Raw genomic sequence first — 15,726 nt, 5'->3', positions numbered from 1 at the left:
TAGAAAACTTATCTCTATTATAATGACAGAACAAGCAAAAAATAATTGAGTCATGAAGTAAAATTCAAGTTCTGTAGAGCACCCTCAAACGCGTGAAATGTATTTATCTGAAAGGAAGCCTGTTCCTCTACAACACAAGACTATTTAGGATAGATACAATCAGATATTTAAGGAGGATTTGGAGGGAGCTAGAGATTGTCATGATGATCAAGTTCATATAGAATGCAATGTATTCTGAATTACTAGAGAAAACTACATTTAAAACCAGATCCAAAGCAACCCATGATATGTTATAACATATTATTGTGGTTGGCTTTCTCGTAAAAGACCAGATTAAAAAAAAATACTGCCTGTGAAAGAAAAGGCTGCAACTTCCTGCCAGTGATTTGAAATTAAAACTCCAAACTAACCTCAAAACACTTCTCCTTCTCTGCTTTCTGCAGAAGTGCAGCCAGCCCAGGTAAGACCACTGGGAATATGTAAAACTCCAAATATTCTCGAGGAGAACCTGAGCAAAACAGGACAGCCTTCACTCAGAGCTAAGCACTTGGATTTCACAAAAACAGCCATTAGACACCACAAAGTCAGTCCCAGTCATTTTGTCAATGCCATCACAGTTTGGACAAAGCAGATTCATTCCCTTCAGATACAGCTGCTGGTCTGTCTTCACTTCTCATCCAACATAACACAAATCTTAAATTTCAAATTAAAGGTGCACCAACACTGCAAACTCAGTGTGCCTAAGAGACATCAGATTTGGTTTTAAGTGAATAAACTCAGACACCAGAAGCAGTTTAGTCACAGAAGTGAAAAGCTGTGTGAATTAATTTACCCTGACAGGAAGAAATTAGCCTGTGCTGAACTCAGTACTGTTGCAGTAAGATCACTTTGGTATCTCATACCCTTTACAATCAGCATTATCAGTTAGTCATAAAACTGAACTTCTAGACAGAGGAAAACCCAAAGCTTATATTTTAGTGGTGCTGTGATTTCTTTGTCATAATTGCTTCACACTTGCCAGATCCTTCAGAGATTTTAACATGACTCCATGTATCCAAATTGTCCCCTCTCAGAGGGCTGTCTGGGCTGGCACCTCTCTCTATTCAGGAAGGATTAAGTTTTTGGTGTGATCTGCAAAGATTAGGCCATAGGAGTGCTCTCTTCTGGCAACACAGCTGAAACACTGATTTTATTCTCAGCTTTGTTTCGTTCATATACTGCCAGAAAATGCTCATAATTGTGAGTACACTATTTATATAAAAGCCAAGGGTAACACTGCTTCTGACTTGCATAACAAATTCCTAATGAGCAAAAGAAGAGAAGGCAAAATGAAGGGCTAAAATGCATAATAAAAATGCATTGCTGCTTGGCAAATTTATTATAAAATATAGGAATTGATAAAAGCAGAAGAACAAAACTTCAGAGCTGTTTCCATTCTAATGCATAATCAGATTAGTAAAGAGCATTTTGACAGCAGTTTTCAAATTCAATTGTCTACTTAGTCTATTGATCCCAGTTTTGCATTATTAAATCAGAGGTAGAAATGCCTGCCATTTCTGATTTAGTGACTAAATAAAAAGTCACTTATTCAGAAGAGCACAGAACTACCTCAGCTATTCAATGTTCTTGGTTTGTAATGCACAATTTGGTATTTCTTGCACTGACCAAGTGGCTAAGCTGGCTCCCTGTTTTTAGACCAGAGGCCTAACTCTGCAAATTCCACACAACCAAAGGTGTTGTTGCTGTTCACACTCTGAATTAAATTACAAACCCTTGCCATATGCAAGAAAAATAATCACAGCAGGGTTGAAAATATGCTCCTACTTACATTTCTTTGGATCAGGGGGTTCTCCAGGGGGATCTTCCCCAAGTATGGGAAGCACATATTGGGCTGCAGGGGCAGAAAAAAATTCTTCCATAGGAATTGGCTGCAACATTGCGGCTTCCAAAGGTGCCTGTTCAAAATAAATGTATCCTTTCTGAATACCTCAACAGGCCAGACAAAAATCAATCAATCAATTCAACTGAAAAAAGTTTATAACGTCAAATAAAAATTATGGAATTATAATTTCTAATTCGAATATTGTATTATTTATGTATTTTCTGAATACTTGACAATATATAAATGCACTTCAAAAACTTCTGCAGTTTCCAGGACAGTAAAATCATCCAAACCTAACAGAAGGTATATGGCTCCTTTTGACAGAATATGGTGAGATATCACAATTTTTAAAAAATTTCATCTATTGTAAGAAATAGCAATTATTTGGAAATTAATACTGGTAGCATTTTCTGAATAAGTATTTTGCACTCAGAAGCTTAAATATCTCTCTCATATTGTTCAGAAGTACTGACATTCACCTTTCAAAGAACAGAATGCTTTTATAGTTAGCATTAACAAAGTTGCTTTAAATACAAGCTATTATTTGGAATATTACATTTGTTGATTCAATGAAGTTGTTTGAAAAATAATAGCTTTGTTTCCATTTTATGAATGAGTCTACCTGTTGGGGAAGATGAATCAGAAAAACGTTATAAATGTGATTGCTCAGCAAAAGAATCTGAAAATATGAAACCTATAATCAAAATAGAAATGAAAGCTTACTTTGAGTTGTAGGATACTGAGTCTTAGTTACTATATAACCTGAAAACAATAGCCTAGCTAGCTGAAGGAGAATCCCTTTTGATTGAGCAGAACCCTTTCTGCTGGCTAAGGGATCCAAAGGTCAATGTAGTAAAAAAGAAGTCTAAAGAGTAGTTCTTAGAGTTTAAAATATAACACAGTATGGTAATATAGTAATTCTTACAGGCTGTATGTAGATTCTATAGGATTTTGTGTTTTGTATTGGTTGGTCACTGTAAATTAGAATATTCATCACAAAAGAAGATATAATGTATTGGAACAAGGACCTCACTCTCTTACCTCTTCCTCCTTCTCCTTCTCACTACTCTTAGCTCTCTTAGCTCAAACCTCTTACCTCTCCTCTTAACTCTTACCCTTCCTCTTCCCCCTGCTCTCGCTCTCTCCTGCTCTCCTCCCCCTGTCCCTTTGCTCTCTCGCTCCCTTCTCTCTCAGCTCTCACTCTCCTGTTCTTTCTCCCTCTCTCTTTGGGACTTCCCTTCAGCCGAGGCTGGTGGCTGAAGGCAAGGCCCTTTTACCCACGACCCTTGCAATAAAACCACGTGTTCTACAATATACAGGTCAGTAGAGTACCTTGTCCCTGCCATCCTCAGATGCTCCTACACTACCTGTGGGTACCAAATTTTCACAGTTAGTTGTTTAAAATATTTTAAATTAATCTCTCTGCAGATTTCTTTACTTGAACTGTACTCACTGATTCTTGTTTTGATTCAGCATCTTGTTTTGATTGAGGAACATCTGAAATTTGAGAGTGTTCTGCTTCGTGCTCTAAAAGTAAAAAAAATGTACAACATTCACCAGGAGACCCTAAAAAATATTTCCTTTCTGCCCAAACCAACATTATTTTAAAAGGTGTTTATTTAGGCTTGAAAGAACAGAAGTTAATGTGCAATAAATATTTGTTTAACATGAAATTTAATGTTTTAGAATAAGCAACAACTTTAGAGATTCTTATCATGCCTCCCTCAAGCTTTAAGTCAAGTGCAAGGTTTTCACTGACAAAAGAACCCTGTTTTTAGGAAAAAAGTTTTTAACCAAAATAATAATTCAAAATATTCCAACATAAATAAAATGCACATGCTTGTGCAGAATTAACCATTGTTTTTAGTAGTAGACATAGTGGATTCCTCCATAAGCAATTAAATCTCACAGACATTGCTAAGTATTACTGTCTCCACTTAAAAAAAAAAAAAAAAAAAAAAAAGGAAACAAAAAAACCTACACACACTGAAATGAATGAAATGTAAGAAATTCCCTTTTTTTGACACAGTCTGTCATTTGTTAAGAAAGTTATGCTGTTTAAAATGTTATGCCAGTTGTAACCTGTCTGTTAAGGAAGTTATGCTGTTTGTACCAAAATTTGTACCCTCAAAACCTTATTCCAAGTTGTATACCCCCTCTAAAACCCCGGGCCCCCCGCCCCTTCCGTCGGGCTAGGCTGTCCCCATTCCCCGCCGGCTCCTCGAGCTGCCGGCCCCGCCTAATAGGAAAATCCAAGGACTTCCATGGTGCACCGCCCCAAACCGAAGTGCAGTTGCCGGCAAAAGGACTCAAAAGCCTCGACCCAGCACAAAATCCAGATAAAAGGGAGACACTACAACACCGAGAAGACCCTCAGCTACCTAAGGACTGAATTCTGCTTCTGCCGCCTCGCCACGACCACAAAGGGACTGGGAAGAAGTGACACCCCTAGACCACACGAGCCCAGTTGGGTTGCCGGGGATTCCCGCGAGACCGGAACCCCCGACTCTGCTGCAGCAAGAACAGAAGGTCCGACTGACACCTGATCCTCAGTTCGGCGACAGGAGCGAGGGCGGCGACAGGAGCAGCGGCGGCGCAGGCGATCCCTCGAGTTCCCCCTTTAAAGAGCTGACTAATAAAGGCTTTTCAAAGGAGCAGGTCTCCTGGCCCATTTATAACACACACAAACAAAAAAACCCCAAAAAAACTAAAAGCACTACACGACCCTCAAGCATGACTGAGTGACTCAGCATAAGAAAAATAAAGGGCCAAGACAATGAACTTGAATGAGAAAACCTACAGACTCCCCAGTCCAGACCACTCAGAGCCAAACCCAGCAGGTTCAGTTCCACCATCACAGTTGGGTTTAATGGCATCACCGAGTCCGTGTGTGCTACAGGTGTCCTGAGCTCGAATAATCAACCTTACACGGACGTTGGAAATGGACATTTTAAGGGAAAATGCCTACTTCAGGCTCTACGAAGTACTGAATGACGAGAGCCTCGGGGAACTGCAGCACTGGTCTCCCAGCTTTCCAGTGTCAGTGTTCTCAGGCTCCGGGGGAAGCCAAGGGGCTTTGGTATTAAATGGTGCTCTGAGACCATTTTAACTTTCTGTATTCATTTAACGTTTGTACCGATGATGACACAGCGGCCTCTCTGCTTTCCCAAGGTAATATCTAACTGCGGCCCAGGAAAACCCCAAAGCACAACGGGCAGCTCAGAGCCGGGCAAACTCTGACACCCCCGCAACAGGCTGGCTGCAGCACAAACACACACGGAGTGCGAGTCGCGAACTCGTGACAATAAAAGCAACACAACGCCCGTGAGCAGAACCGCCCACGGCCGCGGTGCGCGGAGGAAAGAGGCGGCGCTGGGCGCGCTGTGGGGCGGGCTGGCCCCGCGCCCCGGCCATGGGAGCAGCGGGCGGTCCGAGGGCGGGCGGCCGGTCTGAAGGGCGCCGAGGGCCCGGGGCGCTCCGAGCGGAGCCGGGGCCGGGGCTGGGGCTCCCACCTGGGCCGGGGCTCCCACCTGGGCCGTGCCGGCCCCGCCGCCGGCGCACCGCCATGGCCGCGCGTTGCCGCGGTGACGGCCCCGGGGTGGGGCGGGCTCGGCGCGATCCCTTCCGGGGCGGCGGCGGGCGCTGCACGTGGCGACGGGAGGTGAGCGGGGCCCGGCGCGGGGGGGCCCGGCCTCACGGGGCGCGGTGTCGGCTCGGCCCGGCCCGGCCCGGCCTGGCCCGGCCCGGCCTCACGGGGCGCGGTGTCGGCTCGGCCTCACGGGGCGCGGTGTCGGCTCGGCCCGGCCCGGCCTCACGGGGCGCGGTGTCGGCTCGGCCTCACGGGGCGCGGTGTCGGCTCGGCCCGGCCCGGCCTCACGGGGCGCGGTGTCGGCCCGGCCTCACGGGGTGCGCTGGCGGCCCGGCCTCACGGGGTGCGCTGGCGGCCCGGCCTCACGGGGCGCGGTGTCGGCCCGGCCTCACGGGGCGCGGTGTCGGCCCGGCCTCACGGGGCGCGGTGTCGGCCCGGCCTCACGGGGTGCGCTGGCGGCCCGCAGCCGGGCGGTGCCGGGCCCGGGGCAGGCCTCGGGCTGAGCCCCGCGCCCCGCGGTGCCGCAGGTGGAGGGGCGCGGGCTGAGCGGCGGCAGGCCCGGGCGGACAGGGACCGCCGGCTGGGCTGGGTGTTCTTACGGGCATTTAACAGGATGCCCCGTTGACATCTTAGTTATTGCAAAACAAATAGGAATAATTGAGCTTCTCAGCAAGGATGCTAAAGGCTTCTCTGTTGACACCGGTTCATGGGCGTAAGTGTCCTGAGAAAAGAAGCGGAAAGCAAAGATAAGAAATCACAGATAGAAGCAAATAGAAGGTTCAGATGCCTTGGAAGAATCTTGTAGTGCTGAGTGTGCAGCAAAGTGGTGTGAAGTTCAGTGTTAAATGAAAAGTCACAGGTGTCTGGGGAACCACTCTGAGTGGATTCGTGTACATACACAAGGATATGGCTTTGGGAAGACTTTTAGAGGGTAGGTATTTCTGTGCAAACGTTGTGTTCTGCCGCTGTGAAACAGGCAGATAGAACCTTGCAAACTAACTAGGACAAGGTACACTAAACAACACGACATAAAGATTCACCCTAGTAAACAGTATTTTCTGTATGTGTCTTTATGTCAGTATATTCTGGTTCCCCATCATGGAAAGCAGACTGAAATTAGAATGTCAGGGACAGTGGGAGATAAGGAATGGTTTCAGAATAAAGGAGGGCCAGGTAGATTAGGACTTGCATCATCTCTTTGAAGCCGTTCACTAACGTCTTCATTTCCTTTTTTTAGAATGGTAATAAGGAAAAAAAGAAAAGAATTTCACGAGGAGCCTGTACAGAAAAAGAAAAAGGTGAGGACTGTAGTTGAAATTGAGGAAGATGTTCAAACTATCATTAAAACTGAGGACAATGGCCATCTCAAGAAAAAAAAGAAGACAAAGAAAAAGGAAAATTTAAAAGATGAATATTTACACAAGGGGCAACCAGAGAATAGTAAGAAAAAGAAGAAGAAAGAAATTGGCTCTGAATTACTCAGAGCAGCTCATTTAGAAAGCTTTGTGAATGTAAAAGGTCCTGTGGATTTACAACTTCAAGAAGAATCTGAGGAACAAATTAAAATACTCAAAAAGAGGGAAAAAAAAGTCCAGTGTCGTTTCTCCTTGGAGAATAATGAGAGTAGTGATGTGAAGCTTTCAAATCATGACACAGATGGTACTAAGAAAAATGAATTGCCTTTAAAAAAAAAGAGAAAAAAAAATGCTTTGGATTTGGAATTGGATGGTGAGGTAACAAAGAAAAAAAAGAAGAAAGGCAGTTTTCCATTAGAGGACATCCAGGACAGTGAACAAAAGCAATCTGCAAAAGTTTATAAAAACACCCACAAATACATTTCACAAGAAGCAGGTCTTGTGGGTGAAAACAATGACACAGGTAATGCCCAGAATGGGGAGGAGAGTTTTGTGAGAAGAAAGAAGAAGAAAAAGAAAGATAAGTCTGACTGCTTTGTACCACTGGCAGATAATCAGGACAACGTACATCAAGTTTCTGGTAGCTCCACTGCATTAAGTGACTTCAGAAAAAAGAAGAAACATAATTCCTGGGAATATTCATTGACAAACAGAGAAGAAGAGGACCAAATTAAGAACTTTGGGATAATCAAAGAGAGGAAGAAGAAAAGAAAACATATTTCTTCCTCAACCTATGAAAAAGATAAGCCAGACTGCATTTACAGCTTTCTTAATGAGTATCTCCCAGCACAGCAAGAAGGTGAGCTTGGACAAGAACAGCTGTCTGGAAAGAAACACAAGAAGAATTTCAAGGATAATAATGAAGTCAGTAAGAAGAAAAAGAAGATTAAGAGGAAGGAGAAGGAAACTACATATTCAGAAATTTCTTTAAACAATGGCAGTGCCTCTAAAAGCCAAAAAATACCATTAGAAAGCAATAAAAAAAACAAAGAAAGTGAAAAGGAGCAAGCTCAGTGTGTTACAGGGGATACTGTAGATGGGACATTATGCAATAGTAATCCTGTGCAGTGTGACAGAAAAAAGAAAAAAAGGGAAAAAGTACCACCAGAGGCCTTTGCTGAAGAACCAGGTTTGAAAGCAGATACAGAAAAGGTAAAGACAGAGTCACCATGGAACGAGTCACTGGTAAGTTGTAGAGGAGGGCAGCTTTGCACCTTCCTGTTAAGGAATTGAAATCCTTTTGGGAAGTTTCCTACTTTGCAGGCTGCTCTGCCTGTTCCTGGCATTGAGGTCAGCCAGGGCCCCCACTGGGTGTTGGGAGGCAGGATTAGCTAATTTATTTCAGCAGGTCACAGTTCACAGAACCACAGACTATTCTGAGCTGGAGGGGACCCACAAGGATCATCAGGTGCAGCTCTGAAATGAAGGGCCCCCACAGGGACCAAACACTGCCAGCCCCTGCTCCAGCTGGGCTGAGCTTGTCACACAGTGATGCTGCTGTAGTCATACGGTGTCGCAGTTGTGAAAATGTAAATACCACAACTGGCAGCAAGTATTGGCCCAAAAAGAAAGTGGGTTTGTACAGACATAAATGTTGGGTTGCTGTTAGCGGTGTGGCAACACTGTTCATAAAACGGGAGTTTAAACCATGTCATTTACTCTGAGCAGGTAATAACTGTGGCAACATGAGTTCATTTAACTGTTTATTAGACTTTCCTCGAGCTTCGCTGCTGTCAGTGCTGGAATTATGTAATGTTAGAAACAAAGGAGAAAGTTAGCCAAAACCTGTTGACTAATTCCGAAAAAACTTCGGAGAAAATCCTAGAAATCCTAAGTGTAGACTGGGCCAAGAGCATGAAATATAAACTCTGATTGAGAACTACTAAAAACCTAAACACACAGTTTTAATTAAAACAATAAATCTGTGCAAGAAAATAAACAGATGTAAGAACTGTAAATTGTAACTGAGGGTAACTGGGATGGTATCCTTTCCTGGTGAAGGAAATCCTATCCCAGAGTCTTGCAGTACTTTCCATTTCCGAGGTAAAAAGAACCGGGGAGGAACTGATGAAATATTTGAAATACAGACTTTTTTTCTTTATCTGATCAAAGTCATGTTTTAAAGCTAAGGGTGCCAAAAGTTAGTACCTACGTGCCCAACTTTTGTTGTTAGCATTGGGAATTAAGCTGTGAGATGCTCAGAAAATCAATAGGTATCTATCTGTATTTTTAGCTGCTTAAACGTAACTTTAAAAATGGCACATTGCAAGTCACTAGGAGATTGTTTTTTATTTTCATAGGTAATGGGAAGATCCAGTTCATTACTGCCAAGAATTTTGAATGCTTGGCTTATTTAAATGTCAAGCACTAATTAAGAAGGTGTCACTGAAGATTTTTGTAAGCTAAGGTTGGAGCAGACCATAATATACTGCTTCACAAGGTCACTTCATGGTGTGCTTTGCTTTGTCATGGACTCAGATGCAGTTTCCTCAAGTTCTGTGGAAACCTGGCAGCTATCTGGTGTCTAGTGCTAATAATTAATTATAGATTCATGTGGAGACCCAAGTACAGGCTTTTTTCAGAGGGGTTTGTGAGGGGAGTGTGTATGCTTATCAGTTATGAGGTGAGCAGATGTTTGAGGCTTTCAAGCTAGATTTCTCCTTTTGACCTTTCAAAAGGACAGTGTGGTTTTATTGCTGGATATATTTTCTGATTAAATTGACATTGCCTTTCTGAGATTGTTCGACATTACTGGTATTTTGTTGCTGCTTACATTGTGTTGAGCAAGATAAGCCCTACAATGACATGTAAACTTTCATGACCAGTTGATATGGAAACCACAGCAAATCCCTTGCAAACTGTTGAGAAGAGGGGAGTATGGTGATGCATGTTTCATTCCTATTTCCCCTAGGCATCTTCTTTAATAATAAAAAACGACTCAAAATCTGAAGGTTCAGAAGTCTGAGTTAATCAGTTCTATCAGGTTCTAGTTCCTGCCAGGCCAAAAGACTGCACTAATAAATGGCTGATAATGTGCATTTAACTTGAATTTGACTGTGCCATAGTCCTGAAAAGTTTTAATCTACAGCATGTCACACACTCTGCGTGCCTTGAAAAATCCTCTGTTGGGCTTGCCCTGCAAATAAAAGAGCAAATTTTAAAGACAATGTGGAGTGATACCCACTTAATATGGTGATTGGTGTTTTTCTCATCGGATGCCATTGCAGTGAGCTGGGGCAGTGAGGAGGAGTGAGGACTGGTGACTGCAGGCAGCACAGCCCTACCACATGCGAATGTGCTCCTTTTCCATGAAGTTAGAGCAAGCTTGGCACACCTCCATGGGGGTAGTTTTTTCTGCTCAGTAGCCCTCAGCAGGTCAGCACCGTGCTGGGAATTAGCAGGGATGGGGCTGCTCCCTCCTTCTGGCTAAAAAGAAAAAAGTATTCTGCAGTTGTTTGCAGAATCCTGTCAGGACAGTTTTCCTGCTTGTTTTAATAGATATGAAAAGACAGTACGAGGCCATCTAGAAGTAAATTGGGGGTTGTTTTTGGTTTCTTCTTTTCATCCAAGAGCATGAGCTCTCCTTCCTGCAGACAGTGTTCTTGCCTTTTTAAAGTGCATGTACTTGTGTGTGTGAAAGCAATGTATAAAAGGTAGCTTTGGAAAATGAGCTAAATCATTGATGGCTTTTAATATAATGAAAGCCTCAAAAAAGTAACAGCAGGTTCTGCTGACAGAAGTATGTTACAAATCTTTCCCTTGTTGTTTCTCTGGCTGTTTCATGCTTGGTTTATTACGTTAGCTGAATCAATAAGTCTTCCCTTTGGCCACTTTTTCCAGGCTGGTCTAAAGCTAATCACTATCATTTACCACTGTCCTGGACTTACTACTTATCCTGTTATCCTGGATGCCCAAAAAGCTTCTAATGACAGATTTGGAAGAGAAAGGCTGGGGGCAGTGGTTGAGGCAAAAGCTGCAGGGGCCGCACTTTGCAGAAGTGTGGCCAGGATCTGGTTGCCTGTGGACTCTGCCCAGATTTACCTCCTGCCATCCATTCCAGCCCATCCATTCCTTCTGGAGCTGCTCTGTCTCTTCCATCAGCTCCCTGTTCCTTGCTCTCAAATGTGGAATAATGTGCTGTTTGCTGCCATTGTAGGAGACAGTTGATGTATGTGTCCTGCCTCTCCCTGTGCTCCTTCCAGACAGGGAGCTCCCTGGAGACCATCATTCACAAAGGAGCACAGTGCAGCTGCCTCTCGATTGGTTTTTGTTTGTTTGTTTCAGAGAGACCTTTATTTATTTTACCTCCAATTTCTAATTTTTTTTAAACTTTCACTCTCTCTGTGCCTTTCTTCAAGTATAAATTTAAGCTTTTACAAAATGGTTTAATTTGAAATTATTCTACCTGCAAACATTACTGTGTATGCCAGTGTTGTTGGCAGGTCCCTTTTAATAAATCTAAAAATCATTTATCTTGATTAAAAGAAAAAAAACTCTCTGTGAGGGTTTTCCATAGGAATACACAGATTTAATTGGCATTTTCATCTTAGATCTGACTATTTTGTCAGAATAGTACTACTGATTGCTTAGTGTTTTAACTACTTCTGTGTTAAGAGCTGTGTAAATTCTAATTAACCAGAATGGATAAAAATAATGATAGAAGCCTTTTCCTGTTTTACAGGAACAACTAGATGGTGTAATCATTGTGCAGGAGAAGAAAGGAAACTGTGATGAAATTAGCATAGACAAGGTATGCTTTGTCCTAACTGGGTAAGACCTGCAGCAAATCAGCATTTAACATATGCATAGGAATTGATACAAAAAAACTGCTTTGTTGCTTACCTATGCCTAGATTTCCCTAAATAAAGCTCTGCTTAAAATGTGCTTTATGCATGCGTTGTCCAAAATGTACACCTCCAGTCAATGTCAGAACTGTGTAACTTAATAAATGAAATACACATTTCTTTGCCTTTCATCAGTATTGGCACTTTCAGAGTAGCTGTTGCCTGCAGTTAGAAAATGACTTACCTGATACAGCAAAACACTTCTAACGTACACAAAAAGATTACAGTTCTCATGCCGAGTGTTTGAAAGGATTCCATGCAACTTAGAATTATCCATGCAAAATTCCGAAGATAACTAATTCTTTTATTTTTCTCTTCTTATTTAATTGTGAATTAATTGTCATTTGACATAGAGGACACAGAGTCTTATGCTGCACGTGTAATTTCTCTGCACGCTAGGTGAGGCGGCAGGCCCTGCAAGAAGAAATTGATAGAGTATCTGGCAAAACCAAGGCTTTCAGTTCCAAAGTGGGACAGGTAATGTATGAGTTTAGACCTCAGCCTGATGGAAATACTGTGTCCCAGGACAAGTTCCTGTAAAAAAAACACTGTGCTCTTTTTTGTGTGTGGCTCAGGTACAACAGTGTTCCTTCTGACTGCAGATTGCAGGTCACACTATAGAAAAAGTTGGTACAATGCCAAGAGTCTGGGAGCTGAGCAGTGAACTCCTTGGCATTGTACAGTCCTCTAATTCCCATCATCAGTCCTCAAAACAACATTTTCTCTGGTTCCTCTGGAGAATGAGCCATCCAGAATTGCTACAGAAGCACTTTGTTCACTACAAGTAATTTTTGGGCTATGGATGCAGCAGTCACTGAAGCGTATCCAATGCACACTTTCAGCAACAGGGACACACGTGGAAAGGTAAAGGGGGGGGGGCACTGTTAATACACATGTGTGATATTTACAGTCAGTGCTCTCATGGCTTCTGCATCTTTCCTCCTCCTCTTTGGAAGATGATTCCTGATTCTTTGCTTTTGTGTCCTACTCAGTCTGGCTTCTGACAGATTCACAGTAAGGTAGTGGAAACTTACAGTAGTGTTTAGCCAGGGGTAAGAAGATTGAGGTGGAGAGAAAGCTTTGCTAGTAATTCAGGCTTCTGTTGTTTTGCAGGACTGCCAGATTGCCTAGAAAGCTGCAATAAGCCTCAAACAAATGCCAGAAACAACTTCTGTAGGTCTAACACAGTGGGAGGGCATCTGTATAGCTCTGGAACTACAACTGTCTAATAGTCTCTGAAGTCATAGAGAAAAATTACATCTTTGGCAGGAGATAGTTCTTTGGCACTGATCTGTCTCTGTTTAGTAGTATGCAGAAGAATAGAAACTGTGAAAACTAATTCATCAGCTCCACAAAGAGTGAACTGGAAATGCTTCAGCAAAAGCTGCGTGTAGTGCCTGCCGGCAGCTCACTTAAAAACAGAGTTTTGACAAGCCATAATTATATTTACATCTGTGCAGATGTCTCCCATTGCACAGGGAGGACTTATACTTAATAATCTGTGTCTTGTGTGTATCTGGTTGTGTGCATATATCTCTGTCACAGACTGGGCTTGTACAGCACCTTTTCTTTTGTGCAAGGTCAAAAGGCTGAAGTATTATACTTCAAAGTCTTTAAATACCAGGTAGTCTGGCCTGTGATAGTGAATGACACTCCAGCCTTGCATTTTTTTACCTTAAAAACCTCTGCTGTAGCTTGCCTGCAGTTGTGTAGTGTGCTGTGTTTCATGTTGGCTGTCTACTGGAGAATGACAAGCTGACTCTTCTGTTGGAAGGATTTCAGGCTGACATAAACATGCCATTGGTTCACTTTTTTTCCCTTTGATGTAGCCAGCTTAGTTTATTTAATTACTAATCATACATTCTGCCATTTAGTGTCAGGCCCAATTTGAAAGAAAAAATTCTAAGTAGAAATCCTGCCAGAAATATTTATTAATGACTGCATATCTCTAACTCAGGAGTCAAATATACCCTTTAATAATGAAGCCTCTTGTTAGGTAAGCCAGAAGTTCATGAACTTTGTAAATCCTATGGTGTATCTGGGGTTTTCCACAAACAGTTGAAATCTCATTTTAGTTGGACATTGGCTCCTCAGAAAGGAGCCAGAATCTTCAGACAGAAGAAAAAATTCTGAAGGGGTAAACTAGTCCAGAGTACAGTTAAATGCTAATACAGTAAATAGAAAGAACACAGCAAGCTGCCAGGGAGGAGAGGCTTTAAGAGAACTAGACTAGACTGTGTCCACAACTAACAAAACACTGCTGAAAACAGCAGCTCCCAAACGAGGCAGTGGGAAAATGAAAAGATAACCTTACAAAGTTGACAGTGAAAGAAGATTAAGTCTGACAGTTTTCTTAGAATAAGAGATGCTGTCTGGCTCTTGGGACTGGGTAAAGAGAGAGCAGAAAGCCAAGATTCCTAAGGCCAGAGGGAAAGGAGATCCTCAAAGTGCATTAACCCCTGGCTCCAGGTTAAATAGCCTGAAATACTGATGAAGGTGTACTCAGGCAGTTAGGTAAGTCTTTTACCACAACCCTGGAGAGGTACTGCCCAATGGAATAACAGCTTCTTTGTCACCCTGTCAGGCTTTTGTAGCTGGTTCTGTTCTCATGGTACACAGCCAGAAATTGTCTTCCTTGTTCTTGGTATTTCTTAATTTTACTGTTAACTTTGTTTTGCCTCACAGGATACAAAGCTTGGACAGTGGAGTACAGCTGCTTTTAAAAATTCTGAGGAACAAATGAAGTTTTTTAGACTGATGGGTGGTTTTAAAAAGGGTTCTGTGCCTATGCAAAATCCCTCAGCAACTACAAACAAACCAAACGTGGCTCTGAACAAGGAAGGGGAGGAGAAGTTACAGCGGGCACTGAAGATGGAGTTTGATAAAGCAATGGACTTGAAGCAACATAGAGGAGTTGGTCTTGGGTTTCAACATACTGCCAACAAAAAACATTACATAGACAAATATGCATCTAGATCCATAAAATTTGAAGATTAAAACTCAGAAGTAATAAAAAGAGTGAAATTTCTTTTTACCTGAAATAAAATAACAAAATGCTGAAGAAATTTCACTTATGAGGTACCTGAAGTACAAGTTTTCATCTGCATGTATGAGTCTGGAGCTGGGTGGTCACTTCATCCAAGCAGTAAAGTTTTTGAAACCTGTATAATTTTTGTTCTGCAAGGCAAGAGACAACCTCCTTCAAAGACTGAAGATATGTGCCATGCCTGCAATTAGTTGAGATTCAGTAGGGTTTTTTTAAGTGCTGATTTAATAAACTTGATTTTATCTATATCTTAAATGATTCAAAAGGATTTTATTGTTCTGTAAAATCTTCACATTTTTTATACTCAGTGGTACAGAATGATGGTGCTTTACTTTGAAGACACACTCGTGGTGTGCCCTCAAATTTGATGAGGGCAGACTTTTAACTCAGAAAGTAGTTCTTAAAAATCCAGCAAGTTCTTTATAATAATGGATAGCATTAAACATTCTCTATATTTGAACTATGCTCTGACAGTTGGATTTTCAATCAGCAGCTGTTATCTAAAAGTGAAAGTATAAGCATTTTGGAGAGCAGCACCAACTGAACTAGTACATTTCTTGAAGACAGCCTCACTTTCCACAACAGTCCTCTGCAATGGATTGCTCTACCTGAAAGCATCTGCCTCCAGCAGAAAACACACTTAAAACAGCACTTGGTTCTGATGCATTTGGGCAGCTCCTGAGAGGAAGTGAAAATTACCCATCTTAACGGGTTGCCATGAATCCATTCTGATATCTGGGCAGAGGGAGATGCTCATCCTGCAGGGTCTAAACTTGCCTTTGAGAAAACCATCTCCTTTGAAGTGCCATTTAAACCCACCACTACCTCAACATGAGGCTGTTTTGCATCAGTGCTCTCAGTGTTCAGCACCAGCCTCCACCAGCCTTTCTCAGGTTTAGCTCTTGTTTTACTAAAATTCAGCTAGTTGAGGTTTCTGTTTTCTCTTCTGG

At 42.4% G+C, this 15,726-nt stretch overlaps 2 protein-coding genes across 3 annotated transcripts in view; one reads left to right on the top strand and one right to left on the bottom strand.

The window, feature by feature from the left end:
- Positions 1 to 5,449, bottom strand: part of IQCK (IQ motif containing K) — a 38,243-nt gene extending 32,794 nt beyond the window's left edge. Inside the window, exons 1-3 of the mRNA XM_066330329.1 lie at positions 5,161 to 5,449; positions 1,829 to 1,987; positions 411 to 508 (exon numbers count right to left, since the gene is read on the bottom strand). Of these exons, the coding sequence (XP_066186426.1) occupies positions 411 to 508; positions 1,829 to 1,987; positions 5,161 to 5,449 (546 nt within the window). The remainder of the gene's footprint in view (positions 1 to 410; positions 509 to 1,828; positions 1,988 to 5,160) is intronic.
- A 22-nt stretch (positions 5,450 to 5,471) lies between these two features.
- KNOP1 (lysine rich nucleolar protein 1) lies at positions 5,472 to 15,031 on the top strand. 2 transcript variants are annotated; one of them, XM_066329629.1, is made up of 5 exons: positions 5,472 to 5,543; positions 6,709 to 8,071; positions 11,568 to 11,636; positions 12,130 to 12,207; positions 14,416 to 15,031. In XM_066329629.1, the coding sequence occupies exons 2-5, from the start codon at positions 6,710 to 6,712 to the stop codon at positions 14,725 to 14,727; spliced, it is 1,821 nt and encodes a 606-aa protein (XP_066185726.1). In that variant the 5' UTR covers positions 5,472 to 5,543; position 6,709; the 3' UTR covers positions 14,728 to 15,031. The 2 variants fall into 2 exon arrangements, with proteins under 2 accessions (XP_066185726.1, XP_066185725.1); XM_066329628.1 differs by lacking the exon at positions 5,472 to 5,543 and adding an exon at positions 6,109 to 6,183.
- Positions 15,032 to 15,726: the final 695 nt, after the last annotated feature.

Source organism: Sylvia atricapilla, chromosome 15 (genome assembly GCF_009819655.1).
Source record: "Sylvia atricapilla isolate bSylAtr1 chromosome 15, bSylAtr1.pri, whole genome shotgun sequence".
NCBI classification, from domain to species: domain Eukaryota; kingdom Metazoa; phylum Chordata; class Aves; order Passeriformes; family Sylviidae; genus Sylvia; species Sylvia atricapilla.
Note: the sequence above shows the minus strand (reverse complement) of the source record. Positions and strands in the feature narration are given on the sequence as shown.

What these genes read in the sequence shown, in the direction of transcription:
- KNOP1 (XM_066329629.1), top strand. Translation starts at nt 6,710, where the DNA reads ATGGTAATAAGGAAAAAAAGAAAAGAATTTCACGAGGAGCCTGTACAG. An exon ending in CACCATGGAACGAGTCACTG is followed by an intron (nt 8,072 to 11,567) that starts GTAAGTTGTAGA and finishes CCTGTTTTACAG; the next exon opens with GAACAACTAGATGGTGTAAT. An exon ending in TCAGTTCCAAAGTGGGACAG is followed by an intron (nt 12,208 to 14,415) that starts GTAATGTATGAG and finishes TTTGCCTCACAG; the next exon opens with GATACAAAGCTTGGACAGTG.